At 37.8% G+C, this 26,471-nt stretch overlaps 2 protein-coding genes across 15 annotated transcripts in view; both read left to right on the top strand.

Annotated features, from left to right (window-relative positions):
- Positions 1-18,565, top strand: part of LOC106936350 (inositol 1,4,5-trisphosphate receptor type 1-like) — a 95,546-nt gene extending 76,981 nt beyond the window's left edge. For 13 of the 14 annotated variants that reach the window (XM_015017296.1, XM_015017285.1, XM_015017298.1 and 10 more), the window contains 3 exons: positions 749-909; positions 13,360-13,521; positions 17,339-18,565. In XM_015017296.1, coding sequence (XP_014872782.1) covers positions 749-909; positions 13,360-13,521; positions 17,339-17,425 — 410 coding nt within the window. In that variant the 3' untranslated portion in view covers positions 17,426-18,565. The remainder of the gene's footprint in view (positions 1-748; positions 910-13,359; positions 13,522-17,338) is intronic. The other variant, XM_015017293.1, reaches the window with a different exon arrangement.
- A 2,169-nt stretch (positions 18,566-20,734) lies between these two features.
- Positions 20,735-24,099, top strand: LOC106936352 (class E basic helix-loop-helix protein 40-like). Its single transcript, XM_015017299.1, has 5 exons — positions 20,735-21,601; positions 21,698-21,761; positions 21,866-21,973; positions 22,292-22,415; positions 22,558-24,099. Exons 1-5 carry the CDS (start codon positions 21,525-21,527, stop codon positions 23,388-23,390), a joined length of 1,206 nt encoding a protein of 401 aa, XP_014872785.1. The 5' UTR covers positions 20,735-21,524; the 3' UTR covers positions 23,391-24,099.
- Positions 24,100-26,471: the final 2,372 nt, after the last annotated feature.

Here is a 26,471-nt window from a genome sequence, read left to right as displayed (position 1 = left end):
GTTGCAATCGATACCCGACGTGTTGCATGAAGCTTTAGTCGAGCGGCAGGTGTAAGCTTTATGGCTCTCAGTCAAAATTAATACAAGCCATGCAAGTGGTCTGCCCTGAGTCTGCCCTGAGTGTGAGCGTGCCACTGCTCTGCAGCAGATTCACATCAGGGCTGCTTGCAAAATGGGGGCTGTTTTTTCTCTGTAAAAAAAAATACCCAACGCCTCCTCTTCCCAGAATGAATGTTTAGTCACGGAAGGTGCTGCTGTGGAGGAGGAGTGTTTCTTCCTGTTGCCATATGAGGCTTGACCACGTTCAACTGTACACACGCTGCAGTCACTGGCCCAGACAGTCACTTGTTGACACTTTGTAGTGAATAATCCCTGCTCCTTGGGCTGGGCGACAATGTGAAGACTTCTTTTTTTTTTTTCTTTTTTTGTTTTGTAAAAGGATTGCAAGAACACGAGTGGATTACTGGGATTTATTATAACAGAAAACATAAAAAACAAAAAAAAGCCTTTGTCACCTCTGACGTTTTTCGTGTTCATTCCCCGCATCACCCTGTTTCCTCTTATTTTCTCAGTCGCCCCCATTTAGGTCACAAGCACAATTATGTCATCCTCTAATAAGGCGTATTTGTACACCTTTTTTTCCCAAGAATTGAGAAGAAGCGTGTGTAATGTTTATTTTGGGTGTGTGTGTGTGTGTGTGTGTGTGTGTGTGTGTGTGGGTGGTGGTCTTGCATTCTTTCCTTTTTAGGTCTGGAGAGAGATAAGTTCGACAATAAGACAGTTACTTTTGAAGAACACATCAAGGTGGAGCACAACATGTGGCACTACTTGTTCTTCATCGTCCTGGTGAAGGTGAAGGACTCCACGGAGTTCACAGGGCCTGAAAGCTACGTGGCTGAGATGATCCGGGTAAGGATGATGTCCTGCACAAACAAGGTCTTCCACACAAAAACCATTCATTTGTTTTTTTTTTGTTTTGTTTTGTTTTGTTTTTTTGTAAGGTAAATTGTAGAATTAATTGAGAACCTTCATCTCCAGTCACAAACATTTTTCAGATTTATTTGCAAAGTCTTGGAATTCTTTTATTTTTAATTATTATTCGAGGAGTAATCAAAACTTTTTTTAATACATTCCCAGTTTTGGCAAAAAAAAAACTTATCGATCATTGTTTGCCTTATTTATTTTTAATTTTTTTCATTTCTTTCATTTACAGATTAAATTGAACATATCACATGTTAACATAAACCAAAGTTTTAAATGAAAAGGAGTAGCTTGGAGAAAAAAAAAAATCTTAAAAACCCTCAAGTCAATTTACTTTACCATGAGCAACCACCTGTATGGATACACGTTTAAGCACAAAATAAGCAGTGTGGGTATAAAGACAATAATAATAATAATAATAATATAAAAGACATTATCTTTGTAATGATACGGCACTCTGAGTCAATACAATTCATTATACCTAAAATGAATATTATATTTTATTTATTTCTTAAAAGTAAAAATAGATCTTTTCTCTTTGGTTTCATTTGACTGTTCCACAGATTTGTTCCATAAACAGATCATTTTGATAAACTATAAAAGTAATAATAATACTGATAATGATGATGATAATTCTAACAATAATGTGTAATCCCTGGTATTTTATTTTCAGGTGTTATTTTCCATTGGATGTATTCCTTTCTCAACAACACCCCAACAAAATCCCGCTAAAATGCAACAATAACCTTGTGCTTGTGACGAGTCGTTGTATGCTTGTTTTTTTTGCATCGTGTATCTTTAAAGTCACAGCGTCTCACATCTTCAAACAATAAAAATAGACGACGGTGGAACTTTGCCCTTAAGAGTAAGAACCAAGAAAGATTCATTTTGATTGTCGCAACCGAGTCGTAAACCTTTAGAAAACATTTCAACTGCCAAAGGAAAGCCCCACTTTGTGAAGTGGTTGCTTCATTGACGCACTCGCGCTGCTGTCAGCTTCTGACGGTTTCTTATTAGATTTAGCCCACTCTCTTCCCCTTTTTCTCTTGATCTGCTGCAGTCTTGTGAGGAACCACCTGATTTCAGGATACCCTGCCCCCCCTACCCCCACCACCACCACCACCACCACCATCACTTCCCTCTCATTAACTCTGCACCATGTTGAGCCAAACTCGGATTGTCAAGCATGCGTTTTGAAGAGCGTCTTTGGGGCTTAGCAGAGAAGACCCGTTGATCTGTCAGGTGACCCGTTCTTCCTCAGCGCTCAGTCTCAGGTCCAACTCAGCTGTTTGCTGCGCTGCTGTTTCATCATCTTGTCTGAAAGCAGCTTTTAAGAAATGACCTGCAACTTTTATCTTTCATTTATTCTAAAATCATAAGTGGGCTCATTCTGTTGGCACAGATGTCATTTTCATTCATTTGGGTTTAGGTTTCCTGTGTAGAGGAATGAGAACCAGAACTGCATTGAACATGTGCTTTATATTTTTATTAATAAGCCCATATTTTGTTTGAAGAAACTGCTGAGAGAGATTCTGAAGTATTTTAGTTAAATACTCTTTTTTTTCTGTTAAATAAGTGAAAAAAATAAAAAAATTCTACTTCCAACTACTGCAGATATCAATAAGTAAAATGTCTCTAGATGAACGGTTTAACCCACCCAGTTAACGGTTTCAGCTCTACTGCTGCAAGACCTCCTTAGAAAAAACAACTTTACTAAGTTTATCTGGGTGGTTTGAAGATAGAAACAAAATGAAACACAGAGTGCACACATGAACATGTAATCTGCTTTGAATGTTTGAATAACATCTTGGTATTCAAATTAAAATGTCTAAAATCACACTCTTGAGCTTTAGAGATGATGGTTTCCTATTAATTTCTTGTTATATTTTTTTTAGCTCTGTAGTAGAAAGCAGATAAACATTCACTATACAAAGACACTGTTTTGTCTTTTTTGTCTTTAAAAGCATTACTTTTGGTTTTACTTGGTAAATAAATCTAATACTAGCAAATTTTTTATTTTGTTGATTTTTGCAACTTGCCTGAATTATAATAATAATAATTATTATTATTGTTCCTATTATTATTAATTTGGTGTGCACCAGTACATCTCCCCCAATTTCCTTAATTTTGGGAGGCCAGTGATCGGCTGATATTTACTTGTGAAGCCGATCTTATTTATCTCAACGAAGGTCTGAAAATCATCCACTGTCCTCTTCTGTTCTCCCGTTAGAGAGGTTTGACTGTTAGCCCCGCCCACCAGGTCATTTCCGCACATTTCCAGTTAACAATAGTCACCCCACTGTTGCCAGCTCAGCAGCTTTCTTGCTACATTTACCAGGAACAAAATCTATATCAGCCAAAATCTGAATCGGCAGGTCAGACTTTTTAAAGATTGGTATTCGGAGATCGGCCAGAAAACTGCAGTCGTTGCACCAGTTTTATTAATATTGTCTCCAAAGTCTGAATTTACGCGCATGTCCTTAGTTGCGCTGCGGTTTAACGGTATGAGTTGGGTGAAGTGTTTTGGGAATCCTTCCATAAGAGTCTTACTATGGCTTGCTGGACGTCTGGCCCGTTCCTCATGGCTGAACTGGAGTAAATGAGTCAGGTGTGTGTGGCTGTCTACCTCACACACATCTTTTCATTCTGCCCACAGATTTTTCTAGGGAGGTGGGATCAGGACATCTACTGGATATTAACCATTTAAGCCACTTTGTCACAATTGTCAATGGGTTATGCCTTTGAACACAGATATATAATATAAAATGAAATTTTTTTTAATGCCAAAACACATTTTCCACCTACTTCTCAGAATTGGTAGATGTTTTTGTCGAGGATTTCTGTGCTTTCTGCAAAAACAATGAGCTTGATATAAAATGATCAAAACACAACTTTGTATTAACGCTTAGCACTATGGCTAACTTTAATCAAAGGAAGTGTTGGGAGTAGCCCACATCCTGAATGGCTACATGCATAACCACATTAGCTAGGCATTTGGCATGTTCTGCAAAAACTTTCCAGAAGACTTTTATGTCCCCCTACGCAACAATAAATCATGCAATAAACTGCCACACCCCTAACCCCACAAAAAAAACAAAAAAAGTATATTTAATATTTTAAAAGACAAACAAAAACCTTAATCTGGTTAAAAGAAAAATTTGCATTTAATATGCGAGGAAATATTAATAAAAAAGATGCTTTTGTTATTTTAGAGTACATCCATTCCTATCGGTATAATAATCACATTCACCAGAAATGTGTTAGACAAGGCAGCCTTTTTCAATCTGTACAGCCTCTCTCCCACCGCGTTTCGTTTTTTTTGATGTGACTGTAAGGTGGAAGAAGCGATAAAACAGAAGGGGGTGTACAAGGCAAACTACTCTAACAATGACTGGGACTGACGTCAATGATGGAGGGCTCTGGGTGAAGTGTCACATCTAAGATGTAAAAAGATGATGCATGGTTCACACTCATTGCTCTAATTCTTATTTTGTCTGACACCGAAAGACGCCTCTGCTCTTTTGAGGTGCTTCCCAATGTCTGGTCATAAAAATAAAGTGGAAAATCTTCCTGTTTTTAATGGTGAAAGAAAAAAGGGGAAAACAATCAGGCTTGTTCCTTTTTTTCCCCTTTTTTCGGACTTGTAATTTATGAGGTTTTTTTTTTTGGTTTTGTTTTGTTTTGGACATATTTGAATATGTGCAGGGTGAGTGGGCTGCGTCAGGTGTCTCTGTGGCATGACTGTGACGTTTTCTGTTGCTGTTTTAACCACACAGCATCCTGTTTCTCAGCGACGGCTCGTGCGGTTTTAATAATGAAAAATGTACTTCCGTCATTTCCATTGAACCTGCGTGTTGTAGAGTCTTAATTTGTGCCTGCACTTATCAGTTTACTGGAAGCGCTTTCATTTATAAACACTGGAAATGGAAAGACAGTTGAACTGCAGGTGACAAAATCGTCAAACATGATGATTTTTTTTCTTTTTCTTTTTTTGAGTGGGAAGCAAAGGAGGGGCGTCAACTCAAGCAGATTTCAGAAGGCATTAATGACCTTTGTCATAGTTTAGAATGTTTTAGTTTTGTGTTAGACCTCTAAAAACACTTCAAAAAATGAAAAAAAAAAATGCATTTTTATCAGAAAAATTGATTGAATTGACAGATTTTGGTTTGGGTGCATGTCCCAAACCGAAGCAGCACATAATTTGGTTAAAAATTTGGCATTTAGCTTGAACTAAATGGTTTTTAGTGAAAATACGAAAGGAAGTTTTAAGGATATACAGTTAATAATTCGTGTAAAATATGCAACTCAAAATGACTGCAACAGGCATGCACTGTTTTTGTATTATTTATGAAGAACTGGTGGGAGGAAAATGGCAAAAACTGATTCTGAAGTGGATAAGTTAACCTTTTGGTATAGGGAATTTAAAAATATATTTCTGTAATATCCCTCCTTTGCCATGTCACATCTTATTTAAATGGAGGCTAGTGGTTGAAGTGATATGTTCATTCATGAGACAAAACGATGAACAACTTTGGGTTTGTGAAAATATTTCTTGCAGTACTTTTGGGAAAATTAAGAATTTCCATTTTTTTCTGTTTTCTTTAAAAAAAGTAAAGCTTTCACAAATCAGAAAACCGTGTTTTAAAGAATCTCTATAAGTGTAGGTTTCACCAGTCCTTATGTTGTGTTTTTCTCTAGTGAGAACAAAAATGCACTGTTGAATTATTATGCTGTTAAGTTATTAATTAAGATCATTTGAATAATATTAGATTTTGGGTTAGAGATGAGCAAGTGCAGTTCAGATTCATAAAATCACTTTTGATTTAGGAAATGCAAACTGTTAGCCAGTAGTGGTGATCTAACAGTGTCTATGAATTGTTTCTGAATAACTTCTTTTTTTTTTTTTTGTTAAAGACAAATTCGACCATATAATCAGTTTAAAAGTGTTGGAAGCTTCAAAGATGTTTTTGGAACTTCATGCAGCTTCAAACAGTCTTCATTAAACACAGTAAGCTATAAAAAGATCCACTTCCTCTCATCCTTCAAAATAAGAGTCTCAAACAGTAATACTTAACTTACACCTATTAACTAGACAAAGTCATATATTGACACCAATTTGATGGGACACAGGTGAGATTGACGCCTAAGTAAATATACCATTTTTCATATCAAGAAATCTCATGTTTTATAACCATTGTGGACACACCTTCATATTTCAATAAATTAACTTTTACCCAATAAAAAAAAAATATTGCCAATTAAGTTAACTTAAAAGAAAATAGATGGTGATGTCTTTCGCACAGAGGTCTCAATTGTGAAACAGATATGGACAATTATGGGCAACATGGGCCCAGAGCGTCATCAGAAATGGGTAGGGCACCAAAGAACTACAAAATAAAATGTATCTTATCTGTCAGTTGTACCCTGAACAAGTTTGGGTACTACTTGAATACATGTGTAGTGGAATAAGTGCTGGGAGACTACATTACCTGCTTTCTGATGCAATAAAAAATCTGATAATTAATAATTGTTCGCATTTTAATTGTTGGGGTGCGCCAGAAGGAGGACAGCATTTGTGCAAGAACCACAACTGCGTGCATATTTATATTTCAAGCTTACAAAGTTGGGTACAGTGATTAATCACAGTGATTAATCACGATTAATCACAGTGATTAATCACAATTAATCACTGTGCCAGAGGGTGATTAATTTGATGACATTTTTTTAATCGATTGACAGCCCTACTTTAAGCCAAAACCTGCCAGGGTATGACAAATTTTCGACATAACTGTATTAACTCTTAGACATGTAATGACTGTTTAAAAACAACAGTTCATCAACTGAACTTACACATATCAAGATCTGTGTATTTGCTCGGTTTGCTTCCCTCTTTGGCATTCACCAGCACAAGAAAGTGAATTTCATGACACTCCACAGTCTTGAAAAGAAGCCCCAGTCACAATCTAAAAGAGGATTTGAATCGATGCGAAGTTTTTGCATAAGCAAGCCAAGTGAAGAACATTCTCCTCTCACCAAAGGTTTTGGCTCTTGTCTGTTTGCAGTTTCCTGACAGTTTACCACCACATACAAACCACTATGAGCTCACAAGAGGAGAAGTTGCTCTGAGAAATGAACACGGCTTGTATTCTGGTCTGCTATCCTTTTAAGTTTTTGCATCATCATTCTGTGACTAAAGGGAAGCACATTTAGGAAATAGTCCAATAAAAACCCATCCAGGTTTTTAAATGGGTTTAAAACGGTACAGTTTATTTGAGTTAAGAAGCACATTTCAGAAACAAGACAGTTCAAACTGCTTTACATGATGGAAACATTCAATTAGCAAACAAAGCAAATAAAAATGAGACATTACATTACAGTGGCAGAATAAAGAGAAGTAATAAAGTTGTGATTCAGACCAGAATTAGTCAATTTTCAAGTATTAATCAAAGACAACTTCAGCCAGTCATGAAGGTTAATACAACAGCAACAAATCTTTTGATACTAAACAAGTCAGTGAATTATAAACGAACAGTATTTTAAAGTCTGTTCTCTGAGTTAAAGAGAGCCAGTGGGAGGACTTTAGGACTGGGGTCATGTGCTCTATGTCCCTGATTTTAGTGAGAATTTGAGAAGCAGCGTTCTTTTGCTTTTTGTTTTAGGCAGACTTGTGAAAACACTTATTGCAGTAATCAATGCAACTAAAGACGAACCCATGGATCTAGATCTTGTTTGGAAACTATTCCTTTAATTATAGAAATGTTCCAAAGGTTCAGGTTTGAGTCCATCACTACACCCAGATTTCTGCCCTGATTGGTAGTTTCTAGCCGTGTCGATTGTTCCTCTTTAGGTCCAAAGATAATAACTCCAGTTTTATTTCTATTCAAGAAGAAATTTACGGCACACCCATGCACTGATTTGTTCCTCGTGTCTGCTCCGTGCTTGAATGGGTCTGTGGTCACCTGGTGACATTGTAATGTAAAAGCTGTGCATCATCTGCGTAAGTATGGCAACTAATCTCATTGTTATAATCTGTCCTGGGGGAGCTAGCTTATAACCAGCATCTCAGGTTTATGTGATGTTATATAATCTGATCTGGTAAGGTTCAGGTATTTCACATGCATTTAGATTTAAATGGGAAAATGTGAAGGAGTCTTTAGTAGTGTTAAAAAAGTATAAATGTTATTTGTGAAAAAGAATCATGAATCCATCCATCTTTTTATAGAGTCAGTTTTTCTCCCAAGCTCACAGGCTGTTGTGTAACATTTTAAAGTAGTTGTGATTATGGTAATAGTTCTTCTTTCTTTCTGAAAATCTTTCATAGATTTATTTGCTTTTGCCACCCTTGTTCTAATCTTTGATCACTTTTAGAGGTTTTTGTTTGGGTAACACTTTATTTGAAGGGGGGTGAATAAGACTGACATGACACTGTCATAAACATGACATAACACCTGTCATGAACATGAATAAGTCTTCATGAATATTTATGACTGTTGTCATAAAGCATCATTCGGTAAATTATGACACTTTTAATACAAAGTTGACATTATTCAAAATGTCTTTATTATGACAACTTGACATTAACTAAGAAATCATTACTGATATAAATTTGTTATAAAAGTATTACTGATTGTACTTTAAAAATTAAGTAACTTTATGTTATTAAAGGTAAAGTTTAAACAGTAATGATTTCTTGGTTAATGTCAAGTTGTCATAACAAAGACATTTTGAATAATGACAACTTTGTATTAAAAGTGTCATAATTTACCAAATGATGCTTTATGACAGTCATAAATATTCATGAAGGCTTATTCATGTTCATAACAGGTGTTATGTCATGTTTATGAAAGTGTCATGACAGTCTTATTCACCCCCTTCAAATAAAGTGTTACCTTTGTTTGTGAAGTCTCTTAAACTCTTACTTAAGTTATTCATAAGTAATGAATAGTTATTCATAAGTAATGAATAGTTATTTATAATGAATTAATTACTTATGAATAGCTATTCATTACTTATGAATAGCTATTCATTACTTATGAATAGCTATTCATAAGTAAGTTATTTATTTACTTATTTATGAATAAGAATAGTTACTTATGAATAACTAAGTAACTATCATTACTTACTCAGTAATGAATAGTTACTGAATAACTAAGTAACTATTTATTACTTAGTTATTCAGTAATGAATAGTTACTGAATTGTTGAGTTTAACAGACAACCTGGCAAAGAACCAAATGTAAATTGAAAATTTTGACCTCCTTGTTTTACTAGCAGCATGTCTCTAACACCCTTTGTTTCTTTTTTGTTTTTTCCTGTTTTTTTTTTAAAGATAAATCAGGAGGACGACAAGTCTGAGTGACAAAAAAAACAGGTATTTTGGCATCAGCAGGGTAGTTGTTAGGTCTGAATCTGGTCACAAAGTAGAACTGAAGGGTCCTGTCTTTCTCTGATTCTGTGTCAAGTCTTTGTTGGATTTCTTCTTTTCTTGTTTCTTAAAATGGGACTTTTAGATACCGTTTCTCTGATTTGATGATTAGATAAGAATAAGACCTTCAGGAACCCTGGAAAACTACTGACTAAAGGTTAGAAAGAGTTGAGGGGGGAATCTAAAACCATAGTTGCACACATCACAAGCCCTCTCCTCTTCACTAAGGGGATTTTATATCCCTCCAGCTTCACCTGTACCTTTTGAATCCTATGATGCTGCCAAAACATTTACAAAGTTGGCGGCTGCATATAAAATAAAAATTTTGAGGCACAAATTTGTTGTCAGGTACTTTGAAGGAGATGCTCTTTTTATACTGCTGCACCTAAAGTTACTCAACTCTAACTGCATATTAGGATTCTTGGCAAAACTTGGCAAAAAAAAGCAGTTTGAAAAGCTAATCATTTGAAGCTTTGTCCAATTTAAGCACCAAATCCTACTTTCATCACAGTAGTCTCCAAAATATCAAACCTCTCAAGCAAAATTCTTTAAAAGGGCATTTATTTTTAAATCAGGTACAGTACAACTGATAAAACTAACCAAAAGCTTTATTATCTGCATGAGACAGAAACACATAAAATACCTCAAAGTGTTGACAGTGCAATAACGTGACATGGTTAAACATGGGTGTCTCAGCTAGCTAGGTAGCGGGCCAGCTAGCTATCCACCATGTCAGCTGTGGTTGCTGGTGGGCTTTAGCATGTGAAGGTGACTGCTTAATGGGAGAAACAAGTCATCCAGTGTTTCCACTGCTCTATTCAACACACCCACCTTTAATTCTTCAGTGGTCTCGTATTCAGACAGCTGTAGGTTCAGAGCTAAAGACAGAAGTTAGTTGAGTGGGTTAGTGGGTTAGAGTGGGACTGTGAGTCAAGTCATTACTACTAGGCTGCTAATGTTTATCGATGAGTACTGATAAAGTGAAATAATTTAGGGCTTAACTTTCATCTGTTTTCTTATTTGAGTAAAAGAGAATAAATGTTCTCTAAAAACCAGAGGTTTTTTTTTCTTACTACAGAAAAACACGACGAGTTTCACTTAATTTTTATGAATTACTTCTAAATTATTTTCCTTATTTAATTTACTTATCAAAAGTGGCGACGACGGACTCGGCCATCCCGTACTCTTCCGCGTGCTGAATGGGTGGGGTGCAGGCCAAGTAGGTAAACACAACCTCTGTCTCTTTGCATTCAGGAAGTGGAACATTATCGCAGTCGTCCTCTCGTTCTTTCAGAATGACTGCGAGCTATTCATTATCTTAGTGTTGTGTGATTCCCCTCTGCCTGCCGTCTGACCCAGGGCTGGTTTGTGGTAAGCACGGCCACCTCACTTGCCCCGCTGTCTCCAAATCAACCACTGAAACCTAGGGACTTTTTCAGCCGCTTTGTTTTGCTCTGCACTGTTCCAACCCAGTGACCACAGCAGCTGTACGCTGAGTCTTCTCCCTGGGTCCACGCACCTTCGTGCTTTTCTGACTGGGGATTTGTGAAGGTGAGACGTGTTTTTGTGTATGAGGAAATAAAAATAAGTGTTTTCACACAATTTGCCTACTTTTAAGAGTAGTAAGTTTCAAGTGTCATGAGGAAATAGAAGTGTGAAAAAATGTATACAAGTGCAACAATATTAGAGTAGTGGCTGTTGGTCACATGTGTTTTCTTTTATTTTTGTTTATTATAATTTCATTTAGAAATAATGCAACTTCAAAAGTACAGAAATCACCTCATAAATTATCTTCCTGACTGGAAATTGTGTTAAATTTTTCCTAGCAGTAATAATTATTACATTTATGTTAATTTGGGATTCATTCTGAAATAAATCCAGGAGAAATTTCAATAAATTAAAGCAACATTGAATATGTAATTTAATTTTGCACTTCAATTCAAAATATTTATTTTACACTTACAGTGCAAATGTATTCATGACTCTTGCAGATTTAAATTTAAACCGTTTTTTTTTTTTTTTTTTTTTTTTTTTTCTACCATGAATAGACTGGCATATATTAAAAAGAAAATAAGACTATGTGAAGGAACTATTGATTTTTTTTTTTTACCCCTGGTTTTTACGTACATTTTATTTTAAAAAATAATTTAAATTATTTCTACCTTTCTCTTTATTCAAGGGGAAAATCTTCATTATCATATCAGCAATCCAACTCATACTAATTGACGAGCTTTCTTTGTGTTTCTGTGTTGCTTGTCTGTAATGAGCCCCAACTCTTCTGGGAAACCTCTTGGTAATCTTTAGCTCCGTCCACAGATTCAAGGATGAACTCTGGCTGGTTTCTTCCAAACACAATGAAGTGACTTCCAGTCAAATGACCTTTGACAATCTGCCAGTGGTATGAATAATTGTGCCGCTTAACTGAATTTATCACACAGACAGTGGTGTATGTATTTCAAGAAATTTAAATTTTGGTTTCTCAAAAAAGTATTAAAGCTAATAAGAAAAAAGCAGAAGTGCTGTGCTGTGAGCCACACAATTGTGGGGAAACACTTCTAACTTAATGGTTGTTCTGCAGAAAGTCAGTGACACCCTACACAGTGTGAGACAAGGAAAAATGTTTACTACTGAAGTTGCTGGCTGTACAGAGGGCTTTATCTACACAGATCAATGGAAAGTTGAGTGAAAGTAGGCGTAAAACTTGCGCAGGAAGTAGGGATAACTGCAGCCTTTGAGTATTTGTTTACTGGTACTTTGAAAGGTTTTCATTAAAAACTTTTTTGCCAACATGTCATGTTAATTTTAAACTGTAAATGAATGAAATAAACAAATAAAATGAATGTGACAAACTAATTTTATGAAAAACTGTGTTTTTTCAGTTGTGCAAGTTTAAGTAGTTAAAGCCAACACATGTAAATGGTTGTAATGTTAGTACTGTGTGTAATGCATATAGTATATGTACTATATGACTAACTTTTGGATTTAATAACTGAAAAAAAACAAAAACTTTTCACTCATCGACTTGATTCCATTTTTTAAACTGCAACTGTATAAACTAAATCCTTTACAAGCCAGGTTTCTCCAAATTAAACTTCACCTTTTCATTTGGAAACGTAAAATATTTTTTCTAGAAAATAAATATAATTTTCTTAAACAAATAATAAAGCTAACATGCTTTGTGGTTTTTGCTTACACTTGTGTGCCAGAAGTGATGTCAAAGGTCTCACTCACGACACACCGTAGTCTCTTCTGAGTAAACTTCACACCAGTCTGTATTTTGGAAAGTCATATTCTAAGCCTTCACACGTCTTCAAAAAAAAAAAAAAAAAAAAAAAAAAGGGCCATCACCTTTTACAGCTGCAGCTCGGCTCTCGCTACCCAGAAACTGCAGCTCTAGATTTCGAAGCACGCCGAAGCGGCTCATTATCTGACAGTTTTCACTCTGGCTGATAAGAACGCTTGAGTGTTTTGTGTTAATCTCAGTGCTGCATGAATGAGGAAATCCCGGCTCTACAGTCTATTGTAAGCGTATCAGACTTTATTTTGTGTGTTGGAAGAAAAGTAAAAGGAAAGAAAAAAAAAACGAACACATCACCCCTCAGTGAACTGCCTGTTTTGAGTGATTTCAAGAATGTCTAAGTATCCCATGTGATTCTAATACGGAAAGTCCCATCATGATTGAAATCACTGCACACAGTCAAAAGCAATTAAACCGAGTCTGAGAAGACGGGTCCAAATCAAACGGGACAAACAAAATCGTTCAGCAGAACCTACTTTGACTTATTCGATGAATCGAATTATAACATGAAAGATGTTACTTCCTAGAAAACATAACACACACAGGAAGGGGGACAGAAAATCCCACAAAGATGATGTTTTCTAGTTCTGGTGCAGTACTAACCATGCTGTGTTTTTCATTTTTTTTTTTTTTTTTTTTTTTTTTGTACTAACCAGGAGCACAACTTGGACTGGTTTCCTCGGATGCGGGCCATGTCTCTGGTGAGCAGTGACGCTGACGGGGAGCAGAATGAGATCCGAAACCTGCAGGAGAAGCTGGAGTCCACCATGAAGCTGGTGACCAACCTGTCGGGCCAGCTCACCGAGCTCAAAGAGCAGGTTGGTGGGGGGGGAAAACGAAGCGGTCTCAGTCGCTCCGTCACGGGGAAAACATGAGAAGTGAGACATCTTTACTGACAAACTCAGACACCTCATGTTGCTCTTAGTTTGTTGCAACTTGCTGCCCTTTTCAGAGCTTAGTAAATGCCAGTGAGTCATAGTTTGCAGCACAGCTTGTGAGCTTTTCAATCTCATTTTGTTTTAATTCCCAACAACTTAGCTGTTTTTTTTTTGTTTTTGTTTTTGTTTTTTTAGCAATTTAAAGAATATTTTGGAGTTAAATTGAATCTATTGTTCTATCTAAGTTGCTGTTCCAAACTGTTCTCTCTGCTTGTGATGGTAAGGAACTCTTAAATCTTCAATACTATATACTTTGTATTCACGTTGTTCTTCGACAGAGAAAAAACGTTTTGCTGAGTCTGCATATAAACAGGACTGTGGTTGCACAATTGCTGCAATCTGCTGCTTCTAGTAAACAGAATTGTAAAATTGTACTTACCCTTGAAATGAGAACCATCTATGAGGAAGTGAATGTTTCTGAGACATTTTGACCCAGACAGGGGGAAATGATTATCGTGTTGCTAAAAGCTGCGAAGGACACACAAACATTGGTCACATTTCACCTCGGATTGATTTATTTCTGTGCTGAGAATGACTTAATTTTCTAAAGAGAAGACTTGAATTCCATTTATTTACACATTAAATGTACAGGTTAGTTACCTAAGGTTTGGTTTTAAAACTTAGGTAAAGTTTAAAGCCAGTCTTCACCTAAAATGTTCAGGTAGAGATTTTAAATAATAAAAAAAAAAACTTTATCTAAAAACTTAGGTAAAGTGACTAACTTTTTTTTAGTTTTTTGCCAAAAAAAAAAGTCTAAACTTCAGAAAGAGGATAGCAGATGTTTATTGTCACAGTGAAGGCTATGCTGCCATTTCCAAATGTTTCACGGTGTCTAGAAGGCACTACGATGAATTATTGCAGAGCAGCAAGAGTTGCAAGCAAAACTGGGCGCAAAATTTTCAAAACTTTGGAGAGAGAAGTTATTAGAGATGTCAACGAGGATTGTTGTAGCTCAGCTGGCCTCTACTGGAGTTGAAGTGTCAAGGAAGACGGTTGGGAGAGCTTTTCATTGTGGAGGACTATGAGGTCAACGCAGGGGCGCAACTACATATTATTCAGGTGGATGCGAAAACATAAATCGGCGACTGACTAAAGTTTAGCCGGGAATATCTGAAAAATTATGACTTATTTTGGGAGTGTTTGGTCTGAGGAGACTAAACTTGAGTTCTTTAGACACACATATATTTTTCTGTGTTTTCCAATCCTAAAAACACAGTTCCCACTGAAAAATATAGTGGCATCAGGTTGTGGGGCCATTTTGCTGCTCCAGGCACTGGGTTGATCGTACCATGAAAACATTCTGGAGAATATTTTGGAGAAACTTGCCGCAAGTCTCTTTTTTGGCCGTCGCTGGGTCTTTCAACAAGACAAGATAATGACCCAAAGTATACCTTCTAGTCAGTCACAAACCTTTTGAGGGACATGGAGACCAGGGTCCTGGAGGATCCCTCAGAGATCCCAGTTCTCAATTTGTGATGGTCAGTGTTTATGCTCAAAGACCACGGAATCTAGACGAGCTGCAATGACTTGCCATGAAAAGTTGCCCCGTCTACCTCAAGAGTCATGTGCCAAGAGAAGAAGAACTACAGGAAGAAGGTGAAGTCATTTATAAGACAGAGAGGCCACACGATTGACTATTGAATGTCAAAAGGGCCTTTTCAGTTTTCTTATTTTCATCACATCAGTAAAATACACATATCAAAGTTTGTGGAGTCTTTTTTTTTTTTTTTTTTTTTTTTTAACCCGTAAAAAAAAAAAAAGTGTTTTTGTGTCTTTTCCTGGAAATATAAAGAGTTTTGTGTGATTTCTTCAGGGGGGCTAACATTCCTGGCCTTAGCTGTAGTTGTCGCACACATAGCGCCAACAGTTGCCATCATGTTTGCCATAAAAGTCAATGAGTTTTTACATAGCTGTGGAGGAATTTTGGCCCAACTTTATTCGTAGAATTGTTCCAATTCAGTCACAGCCAAAGGTCGTGTTACACCATCTCAATCAGATTTAAGTCCAGATTTGACTGAATACTCCACATTTTTAGAATAGAATGTACTTTGTTGTACTCCAGGGGAAATTTGGCATGGACTCAAGGGTGTATACTGCATAGTCGTAGCTGCCCAAACAAACCATAAATATTCAAAAAGCATATATATATATATATATATATATATATATATGCTAACATATGCTGATGGCTGAACACACTCCCTAGGTTCCCTAGTTTATGAAGTAGACTCCAACCATCACACTACTGTCACAGTTGGTATGATGTTCCTCTTCTGAAATGCTGTTAGTTTTACTCCAGATGGAACAAGATGCACACTTTTCCAAAAAGTTCCACTATTGTGTCATCAGTGCACAGAATATATCCCCAAAGGTCTTGGGGATCATCAAGTTACTTTTCGGTGACTTGACGCTATGACCTTTTGGTCCATAGCGTTGGCCTTGGAACCCTCCAATCAATGCCACTCTTACTCTGTCACTTTCTCGTTGAAGAATTGTCATCATTGATCTTAGGTGGAGCAAATGATTTCTCTAGTTCTTAAGATCTTGTTCATCTTTCCTTTATAAATTCCTGAATGAGTGGTTCGTCAGGAATTGTGTCAGAAGGTGGCATTTGCCTATTAACCCCATTTGCGTTTTTTTTTTATTTTTTTTTTCCTGGCTAACCTTCAGATCTGTTGGCAGGTGCTTAGAGGACACTATGACTCAGTATCTGTAACAGTACGGGTTATGAAAGTTATGTAGCTCTTTCAATTAAACCATTAAAAATCTGCTTTTTTGTATTCTCCGAGTCTAATCTTTGATATTAAGTTTGTCTGAAGATCTGAAACATTAGGTGTGAGAAAAAAAAACGGAAGAAGTCTGTAAAGGTGCAAATACTTTTTCACAGCTTTGTAAGTGTAAAGTGAGTCAATATCCATGTCAGAACTGCAGAAGTACCATCACAACAATGAGGGAAATTGTTGAGTAATTCTCCATTAATTTGTGTACTACTTTCATTCCATTATTTTTAAAAACTGTAGCTTGCTGACATTTAACTTTAACTTCTGACATATACAAAACTTGGCATTTAAAAAAAAAAAACTTCAACTTTATTGAGTAATGCCAAGGAAAATTGACTTAAGCATAATATTAAGGCTTCTCCTCTGTTAGCTGAGCTAAACTATCCACTTTATGAGCCTTGAGGACCTCAAGCCATTCCTTTCCTAAGCAGAGCCATATCCTTTGAAACACTCATTGCAGGACCACTTTGTCTTTTCACTATTATACCATTGTGTTTCAGTGCTGTGCCGTATTTCACAACGTTATGTTAATTAAAGTTATTTCTGAGCACAAAGGTCCTTCTGATTCCAGCTGCTGCAAAGGTTACCACTGGTGTTATGAGTCAGGCTTTGCTTGATCTCTGAAATTCTAATCAACTCGGTTTCAGTATCAGTCGCTCGTATTGTGCTGCTGTCGTCAGACAAGCCGGCAGGGTGGATGACGAAGCTGGCAAGATTTCAGAAGAATCAGTTTCAGTTGCACTGCGCATTGCATTTGTGTGCCGCAGATGTTAGTTTCTGCAAAGTGGTACGGAAAACCGTATCGTCAACGACGGTAGTTCAGGGAAGCTCGAGCTGAAGATGATGATCATACTAGCAAAAGTGACCTAGCAAAAAAAACAAAACAAAAAAACCCCCCTCATCTCTCTGATCTTCAGATGACAGAGCAGAGGAAGCAGAAGCAGCGGATTGGCCTGCTGGGACACCCTCAGCACTTGAACGTCAACCCCCAGCAGCCTGCGTAGGGTCCGACTGCCGACGGAGTCCGGGGAGCCGCTCGGTGTCTGGAAAGGAAGCCGTCGGGTCCTGGAACCAAGGTTTCACGATAATGTATGCAGCAGTGAGTGTGAAAGTACCTTACAAACGGTAGGGAAACGTTGTAACATAGATAGCTATAAGGCGATTTGTAGCTCTACCCCACGCAAAGTGTTACTCCAGACAGTAACACACACCCACCTCATTCTGTTCTGTTCAATCTGTGCCAAATGTTTTTTTTTTCTTTTTTTTTCTTTTTTTCTGAAGAAAGAATTTGGATTTCTCAACAAACGGCCCTTAAAGGTTTAATTGGAAACATGATAGAATTGTTGTTGGGTTTTTTTATTTATTTAAAAAAAATTTTGTATTTATACTCCTAACACACTGAGCAGTATTTATTGTTATTCTTTTGTACGTTGTGCAATATATTAACTTAAATATGCAACCAAATGGTGTGTAGATTTAAGTTTTAAAACTTAATTTAAATCCACCTGGGAATGGTTTAGCCTGTTCTTTGTCTCTAGATAAATAAGCTGTTATTCATCTGTATTTACACATTAACTCAGATATAATAATAATAATAATAATAAGTTGGGCTTCATAATATTACTTTTCTTTTAGTTTGTCAAAATGTGCATACAGTTTTGAGTGGCTTCTACACTCGGTAGATAGGATATTGTGTGAGAGCAATATAAACAAATAGATTACTTCCATTATGTGGTCAAATATTTGTGTTGTTATTTTATGGGGGAGTAGCTTTATGATTTAACTGGGTTACAAACAGCCATCTAAAACGTGTGTATGCTGTTAGAGGGCTGCTCAGGAGTCATGTAGTTTCTACAGTAATAATTACCACTGGTGTACTCTGACATGTGGCTGCTGCTTCTGCGGGAACTGATCTTTTAGATTGAAGTTTTTAGTTCTTTCCATGTTAGGAATGTACCTTTTGTTTTCGACGAGGGACGACTTTGTGTATATAAAGTTTGTTGCTTTAACTTTGCTTTTGTATAGAAAATTAAGGTGGACAAAAAAATATCACTGTCACAAAATGTTAAGGGTAAACAAAGCAAAACATTGTCAATTTGTACATAGAGGTAGAATTATTTATTAAAATTGTAATTATCCTTTAATTGTGCTGTCTTTTTTTCGTCTCATGTACAGATTGTTGAATGCAACAATTTGTGATATTTTTTCTTTGGGGGGTTGGGAGGTGACGTATTGATAAATTTTTGTTACTGGTCACCTTAGTAGACATTTAAAAAATTTAAAGTGTGCATATCACCATACTTTAAAGGTAATATATAGAATATGGTTATACAAAATATATGAATGACCACCAGTTGTCAATTTGCATCTAGTTGGGACTCATATTGTAAATATGTCATTGTAAGTATACAGATATAAACAATAATTTCTGGAGGGGGGGGGGGGGTATTTTTGTCTCACATCATGAACTAAACACACAGACTACAGGGTAAATATTCAGTTATTTTGAGCATATGCTTTAATATGTTATATATCAATCATAGCTATATTATGAGCTAGAAGCACTTAAAAAAACCTTCTAAATTAAGTAGGTATTTATTCCACATTTTAAGTCTAAAAATCAGATTAGCATTAAATGCTACTTTATTATAGATGTAGCATGTATAGATGTTTATTATATGTCGTCGTAGGAGCAAAAAAATGCTTACATTTTTTAAGTATATATAGTGTTCTTAGTGAATGAGTAGTAAAATTCACTATTTAGTGAGGTAAAATGTGAGCCTGCGTTGCCCTGGTAATATTAACAAAAGCTTGAATATATCCGTCTGAAACATTTCCTGCCCTCCTCTGACGATTATCAGAAAAAGCTGCTGAATTTGTTGCCCATTTCCCGCTCCCCCGCTTGCAACTCGGCTGACTCCAATGTTTTGAAGCCCTTTCTAAATATAGCCAGTCTGCTTCGGGATGTCGGCGAGTGGAACCGACTGACCAGTCGGCCACTCTCGGTTTTCTGCGAGCCTGACGTCAGCGGCAAGGGATCCTGTGTGCCTAGTCCATGAGGAGCTCAACGTGACGGGCTGATTTAATCAACACAGCGGCGGCTCTGAAAAAAAAAAAAGGAAAAAACGCAGCAACAACAAACTGCAGCCACCGTGTCATCCTGCCGCAGGTGCACGTGCCAAGCAACAATCGGGTACGGTATGAAATTACACGCGTGACACTTTGGTTGTCTCCAGAAAAACCAAAGTGATTTCTGTGGTAGCCACCATATCATTAAAAAGCGTTCCAGTCTCATAGCACTTTCTGCCACTAAAATGTTTATTTTATATTATTATTTTTACATAAATCCCTATTTTATGAAAAATAGTTAAGTTATTTTGTGCTTATTATATTTAACTTAGACTGCGTTTTTTCGCAACAATAAAACGATTAACGTTGTACTTTGCTTACTTTGTCTGTTTCTGTTGTACACAGCACAATAAGCTCACGAGCCCATCACCACGCTGATAATGGTGCTATATTTATAATAACCCGCTGTTCTTTAGTTAGCTGTGCATCTGGTGAGGCTGCATTGGCTTTATGTCCTAACCCCATGTCTGAACGTGTAACATAAACAGCGGCATATCCGCAATTTTGGGGGTAATGTTTCACCTCATGTCGGCGGGGGAACTGTTGGTCTACTTTCTGTTGATGTAAACACGCCGAGGCTCTGAGAGAGAGAGATAGAAAAAAAAAAACAGAGAAAGAAAAAGCTCAGCCGCGCAGCTCAGCCGGAGGAGCATGGTGCTCCACGGGACTCAGCCCGGAGTACTACTGAAAGAGGTGGGGCTATAGCAATCCGTTTTACATTTAATGAAGGCGGAAGAGTTGCATTTTATTTTTGTAATGTATTTTTCAAATATTTTGTTAAATTACTGGTAAACAATGTCTGGCTTTAAAATTTCTACACCTCAACTTGAGGATTTTAATATATCTTAACTAATATGATAAAATTGTATTTTGTACCAGAAATGATGCAATATTGTATGGCATGCATTTTAATTTTGACTTGGAGATATCTTATCTAAAATTGCAAATAGTGAATGGCCATTGTAAAATCTGCATGAGCATTCTCTCATTATTGTTTTGTCAAAAAATAATATTTCTAACTCTGGATATAAAAGTTAAAAATATTTTTTTCTTGATAAAAAAAAAAAAAAAAAAAAAAACAATGAGCAGTGACATAATTTGTAAGCATTGCAGTATCTAGACTAGCTAACTGTCAACCATTGAACCATTATTGATGATAAGGAAACAGAGACGACATTTGTGCAACTCTTGTTTAAAATCCAAAGGGTCAGACCTGAACATAACTCTACTCTGAACATAGATAATTTAAAGCGAATATTGATTATGCTAAAACAGGAAGTATTCTCATTCTCTTAAGAAAAAAAACAACACACAATACAAACTTGTTAGATCTCGACTTTAGCATTCAGCACTGATTAGAGATTATTTAAGACAGTTTGTGGACCATTTTATTCGTGAAAAGACAAAAAATATAAATATTTAAAATCTCATCTGCTGCTCGTGAACTCGGTACATTGTATCTAACTGAACATTATTACCAACTACAAATGGGTGCGTCTGTTGATTAAATATAAAAATGGCTTGCCATCCCCGGCCCCTCCTGGCGGCACGAAGCGGGGAGGGGGTGGGGGTTGCTGGGAGGGTGAGGAGTTGAAATCGCCGTCCAACACGTGAGGCTCATGTGACGGAGGAGAGGCAGTTTCTCTCTCAGGGAGAGAGAGAGACGTGCCTGCAGTCACAGGGTTTATTTAACACGTAGTCACCAACCCACCCAGCTCTCACACATCGCGCGGGGCGTGGAGCTTTCCTCGGCATACTAACGAGCCCCGACCTTAGAGTGACAGCACTCTAAACTGCGACCAGCTTCAGCCTACAGCAGGATCACACCGGAGGAGGCGTGCTACTTCTTTTTCGTTTTTTGTTATTCTTGACTTTTTTCGCCCTCTCTTTCTATTTCTTTCTTTTTTCTTTTTTTTTTTTTGTTAAGGAGCGAGCGCTTTTCAGGTTATTTTTTTCGCCCGTCAATAAAGCGACATGGAGCGGATTACAAGTGCGCAACCACCTCCTTATGTTCCGAAACACGCATCAATGGATATACCTGACATGCGCCGGTAAATATACGATGCGTTTTAAAAACCTAAACCTTCTGTTGTGCTCTATGAAACCCTTAAATCTCAAATATAATTTTAATTTCTTTCCTTTTACAGACTAGAATATCCTATTTATATGTGCAAAAGCAGGAGGGGTATGAAGGGCAGGGATGAATGCAAGGTAAATTTCATTTCAAAATGGAAAAAAATTATAATAATTTATGCATTTATTCAGTTTGATTTCTGGATCTTAAATGTTACTGACAACATTTTAACTTTGTCCAGGAGACTTACAAGTTGCCACACAGACTGATCGAAAAGAAAAGACGGGACAGAATAAATGAATGCATTGCCCAGTTGAAGGACCTGTTGCCAGAACATCTTAAGCTTACAGTGAGTAATGTATTTTTTTTAGTCTGAGAGACTGAAATACAATTGGTTGCGTCAAATGTTGGTTAAATTTTTTTTTTTGTCTTTTTTCAAAAGCTGTAGAATGAGCTACATTTAAAAATTATGTTTTAAAATTTTAACTACAGTTTCAATTCCTGATTAGCATTTTGTAGAGTTTAATATTTAATCTTGTAAAGAATCATCCTTGTGTGCATAGTTTGCGTAGTTTCCCCCCAGTGTTGGCCGCTAGCCCTCTGTTCAGCTGCAGAATGTGTTACATAAGGAAGATCAACATGCTTATCGAAGGTCTTCCTGTTTTAGACGCTGGGTCATCTGGAGAAAGCCGTGGTGCTGGAACTCACGCTGAAGCATGTGAAAACTCTGAGCGCCGTCCTGGAGCAGCAACAGCAGAAAATAGTGGCGCTCCAGAAAGACCTGCAGATCGGTAAGTTGGATTTCTAGTGGCCATGCCTTCAGTTGGGATCATTAACAAGTAGCTTCTCTTTGAGAATCTGAAGGACAAGTGTGTTTTTTTAAAAGCTAAGGTCTTAAAGAAATTGAGTTTCATTTTGATTGTGTTCATTCAGGTGATAACGTGGGAGATGGTGCTGAGACCAGTGAGGAAATGTTCCGCTCTGGCTTTCACCTCTGTGCCAGAGAAGTCCTCCATTATCTGGCGAGTCAAGAGACCAGCAGGGATCTGACCCCCTCACACGTCATCAGTCACATCCAGAAGGTGGCGGCTGAAGTTCTCCACAATGAAAGCAGCCCTCAACCCAACAGGTCCTCCGCCCGAGAGTCTGACGAGGCAAAGAGGCCAGTCAGGCAGCCGTCGGCGTTGCCCGAGGCCCCGGCTAGGAACTGCGTCCCGGTCATCCAACGGACTTGCCACCATGGGACGGGGGAGCAGAGTGGCAGTGATACGGACACTGACAGCGGCTACGGGGGAGAACACGACAAGTCTAAAGCCCAGTGGTCGGAAAACAATGAGAGGGAGGGTGAGGCAAAGCCTCCCGCGTCGGAGCGGATTGTCGGTGTCGTCAAGCAGGAAGGCGACCAGCCCCGGGCAAAGAGGTTAAGAGTGGACTCGGAGGATGAGATGCTCTCCTTTCACCCAGCGGGAGCTCCTGGCAGTTATGTAAACGTCTCCCCCAACCAGCCCCCTTTTTGCCTCCCTTTCTACCTCATCCCCCCATCAACAGCGGCAGCCGCGGCATATCTCCCGATGCTGGAAAAATGTTGGTACCCTGGCGGCATGCCCATCATGTACCCAGGCCTGCCCTCGGAGCCGTTGCCCTCGTCTCTGTTGATGTCTCCAAGGGCGGGGTCTCCGGTGGCCTACCGCATCCCAATGGATTCCCCCACTCTCCACAAAGCTTTAAGGCAGGTCTCTCCTTTGAACTTGGAAACCAAAGACTGAGCAGACGGTTCACCCATCAGCTTTGCCCCACTGAATGTTGAACCAGAGGGTACAGTGTTGACCCTCCTTGGTAACTTGTCCCCTCAGAGCAGAACCCTTTAAGGTCAACACTGTCAGACATTGACCCTCTGACTATTTTTGAGGCTCATATTAAAGACTCTGTACAACCCCTTCAACACTGTGAAGACGGCCATCTTAAAGAGCGCACAAGAGATTTCAAAGTTTATACGTTTTTTGGACTCCAGAAATGATGAATGTCAGAGGAAACCCCAGAATGTACCCCATATTCCTCCTTTTATTTCTTGTCCCAAATCAATTTGGACCTGTGTTGTTGTTCACCACCCCTGTAATGAATGTAAAGATGTATAAAGAAGAAAATATTAACAATAAAATCTCCTGTGAATGCTGCTGTAGATCAGCAAATGTCAGGACCTACCCCAGTGTTTGCCACCCCCGGGGACAGCAACAAGCCATTTTAACCAAAAAAAGAAAAAGAACCAGTATGTCTGGGTCCTGACCTCCCAGGCCTAACTTCTTTCATGTCTGTTTGTGCCGCCACTGAAAACAAATGCAGGAATTCATGAAGTTCAGAGAATTCAGGGTGTTGGCCCGCCGTAGTCCGTACCAGGTGCGTCACCTAATCTGTCGAAGCGGGCTTCTAAAACCTAATCTGTGACTCACGGCTATTTTTATTTGATTACGTTTTTTTTAAAAATCGCATCGAGATGGAGCTCCTGTGAAGTAACGTTTTGGTTTTGCTTTTCTCTTTGTACATCTCTATTTTTGATACAAGACCCGCAGAGTGTTTTTTCTGTGTGTGTGCGTGTGTGTGTGTAGCTGCCGCAGGAAGGATGAGGCAGCAAGTTTGTAGACGTGCATCTGAAGCTCCTGTTCCCGCCTTCTTCGCTCATTTAACCCAAACACCATGATGACTGGAGTTGCAAACAAATTCGATGTTTGTCTTTAGCAAGAGAGCTTGAATGTAAAGTTCCCAAAAACATCTAGTTTTGTATAGAAAGAGGTACTTTAATTTGTTTTATTTTGACATTGTAACAAAAGGCTGTACATATTTTGTATATAAAGTATTATTGATATAAATATATATATTAAAGTAATAATAAAGCTTTTGGTCCTTCTGTGGAGTCTGTGTTTGACCGCCTGTTTGGCTTCAACGTGTTGCAGCCAGCCGCCCTGACAACTCCTCAGCACACCTCTTACATAACACTTACATAACCCATAAAGCTGCACAGTCTCTGTAAATCAATAGCACGTCTTAGATTACAGGCTGGGACCTGATTCTAAAGGCTTTCGGAGGAAATGATATTATGAGTAAGTTTTACTTCTTAAAAAGCCGACTATTGTGCATAACAGTCGCTTTTCACACCCGTAAAAAAGTGGAGATCTAACCCTGTTGAGAGACGGCCATTAAGTCTACCTCAGTGGAAAGAAATCCTCCCTGGTTGGGGTAGCTTGATATTTAATGATGACAAGTCTCCATTCATCTTAATTTCTTTCTCTTTTTTTGCGAGTGGTCTAGTTTTAAAAGTAAGCGTGGAAAATCAAAAGGTCCCTCCATCACGAGGTCCCTCCCATCGTGGCTCTCTGAGATGCGTGTTAGTTTTTTTTCTTCTCTTCCTAATCACAACAAAATCTTGTCACTCGAGCTGCAGAGCAGTGAGATGACCTCAGCTGCCTTCAGAACGTGTCTTCTCTTAGTGGTAGTTCCCACAAACCAAAACATGCGACGCGAGCGCCACCATGTGGAAGTTGGGCTTCACACTGCTTTTCCGTTTTCAAATCAGAGTTTTGGACATTGTGTGTGTTATAGGTTTCCGAGGCAGTCAGAAAAAGTTTTCAAGTTGCTTTTTGTCGGCGGGATAAATAAAAATGGGATGGAAATGTATTTATTTTTTGTTCTTCCAGTATCTCTTCCTCCTTCTATTTTCTAAAGCGCAAAAGTCTGTTTTCACGTTAATTTTGATTAATTTGACACACATTGATTTTAAGATTTTCACTATCACTATTTTGTTTTTGTCTTTCTTTTAACTTACTGACTAAATGCAGACCAGTAAATGAAAAACAACTTTGCCATTTTGCTTCCTGTTTATTCTCTTGACAACTTTGAAGGGATCTGTGATTCTTGAATTAAGTCTAAACTGCCAAATAAAGCAGTGAAGTAACTATGGCCGTCCATTTTTTATACCTGCTCATATGAATTCAAATCCACAACTTTCTTGTGACAAGGCAACACCAAACGGACCATTGTCCAGCCATAGTTGAATTTCCTATGATTTAATATTACAAACAAAATAAAGGTTCAAATATTCACAAACTTTTCTTTGACCTATCTCCATACTTATTTAAAATATCCCAGAGTTAAAAGGTTTATAAATACAGGTGATCTAATTTGGTGCAGCTGTTACAGAAGAGTAAATCTACAGCACAGACTAAAAATATGTATTCCTTTCTGTAAACTACAGATAAGACGAGAGAACTACTCAAACAGGTTTAGTGTTGATACGTTTAGCGCAACCGCGCGATGAAAAAAAAAAAAAAAAAAATGCTGAAAAATACCCAGAACTGGCGAGTCTGGAAAAGCATGGATTTCATAATGAAAATGTTGAGAGTAGCTAAAGTGGAATGAAAACATTCTACGCTAGCTACTCGTTTAGCTAAAGTAGCTACTTTAACGTAGGAAACTTTTAGTTGCTGCATATTTTTGTAAAGTTTGAGCTTTATTTCAGTCTTACTTTGATGTCTTTACATTTATTTTCTCAAAACCCGTTTTCCAGCTGCTTCAGGATATTTTTCAACCAAATCTCACAGTGATGCGATGCAGTGTTAGCTATATGTCGTGTTTAAAATTAGCTTCCAGAGAGCTAGACCGTACTGCAATCTTTTTCAGCTTTCTGGTGAACATTTTTTGTTATTTCTGACATATGTTTAAAGTTTTTGTCATTTAAAGACTCTACAACTTGTGTCTTCACCTTATCACTTTCTGCTCCATCTTTACCTCGGAATATGCTGCTTTCTTACAGCTGTCGGTGGTTGCTGCTTTAGATGTTAGACCCGTGACTTGGT

This window comes from Poecilia latipinna, unplaced genomic scaffold (assembly GCF_001443285.1).
Source record: "Poecilia latipinna isolate Pla-1442-1.1 unplaced genomic scaffold, P_latipinna-1.0 Scaffold2123, whole genome shotgun sequence".
Lineage (NCBI taxonomy): Eukaryota > Metazoa > Chordata > Actinopteri > Cyprinodontiformes > Poeciliidae > Poecilia > Poecilia latipinna.
The sequence above is the reverse complement of the archived record's forward strand: the minus strand, read 5'-3'. Positions and strand labels throughout refer to the sequence as shown.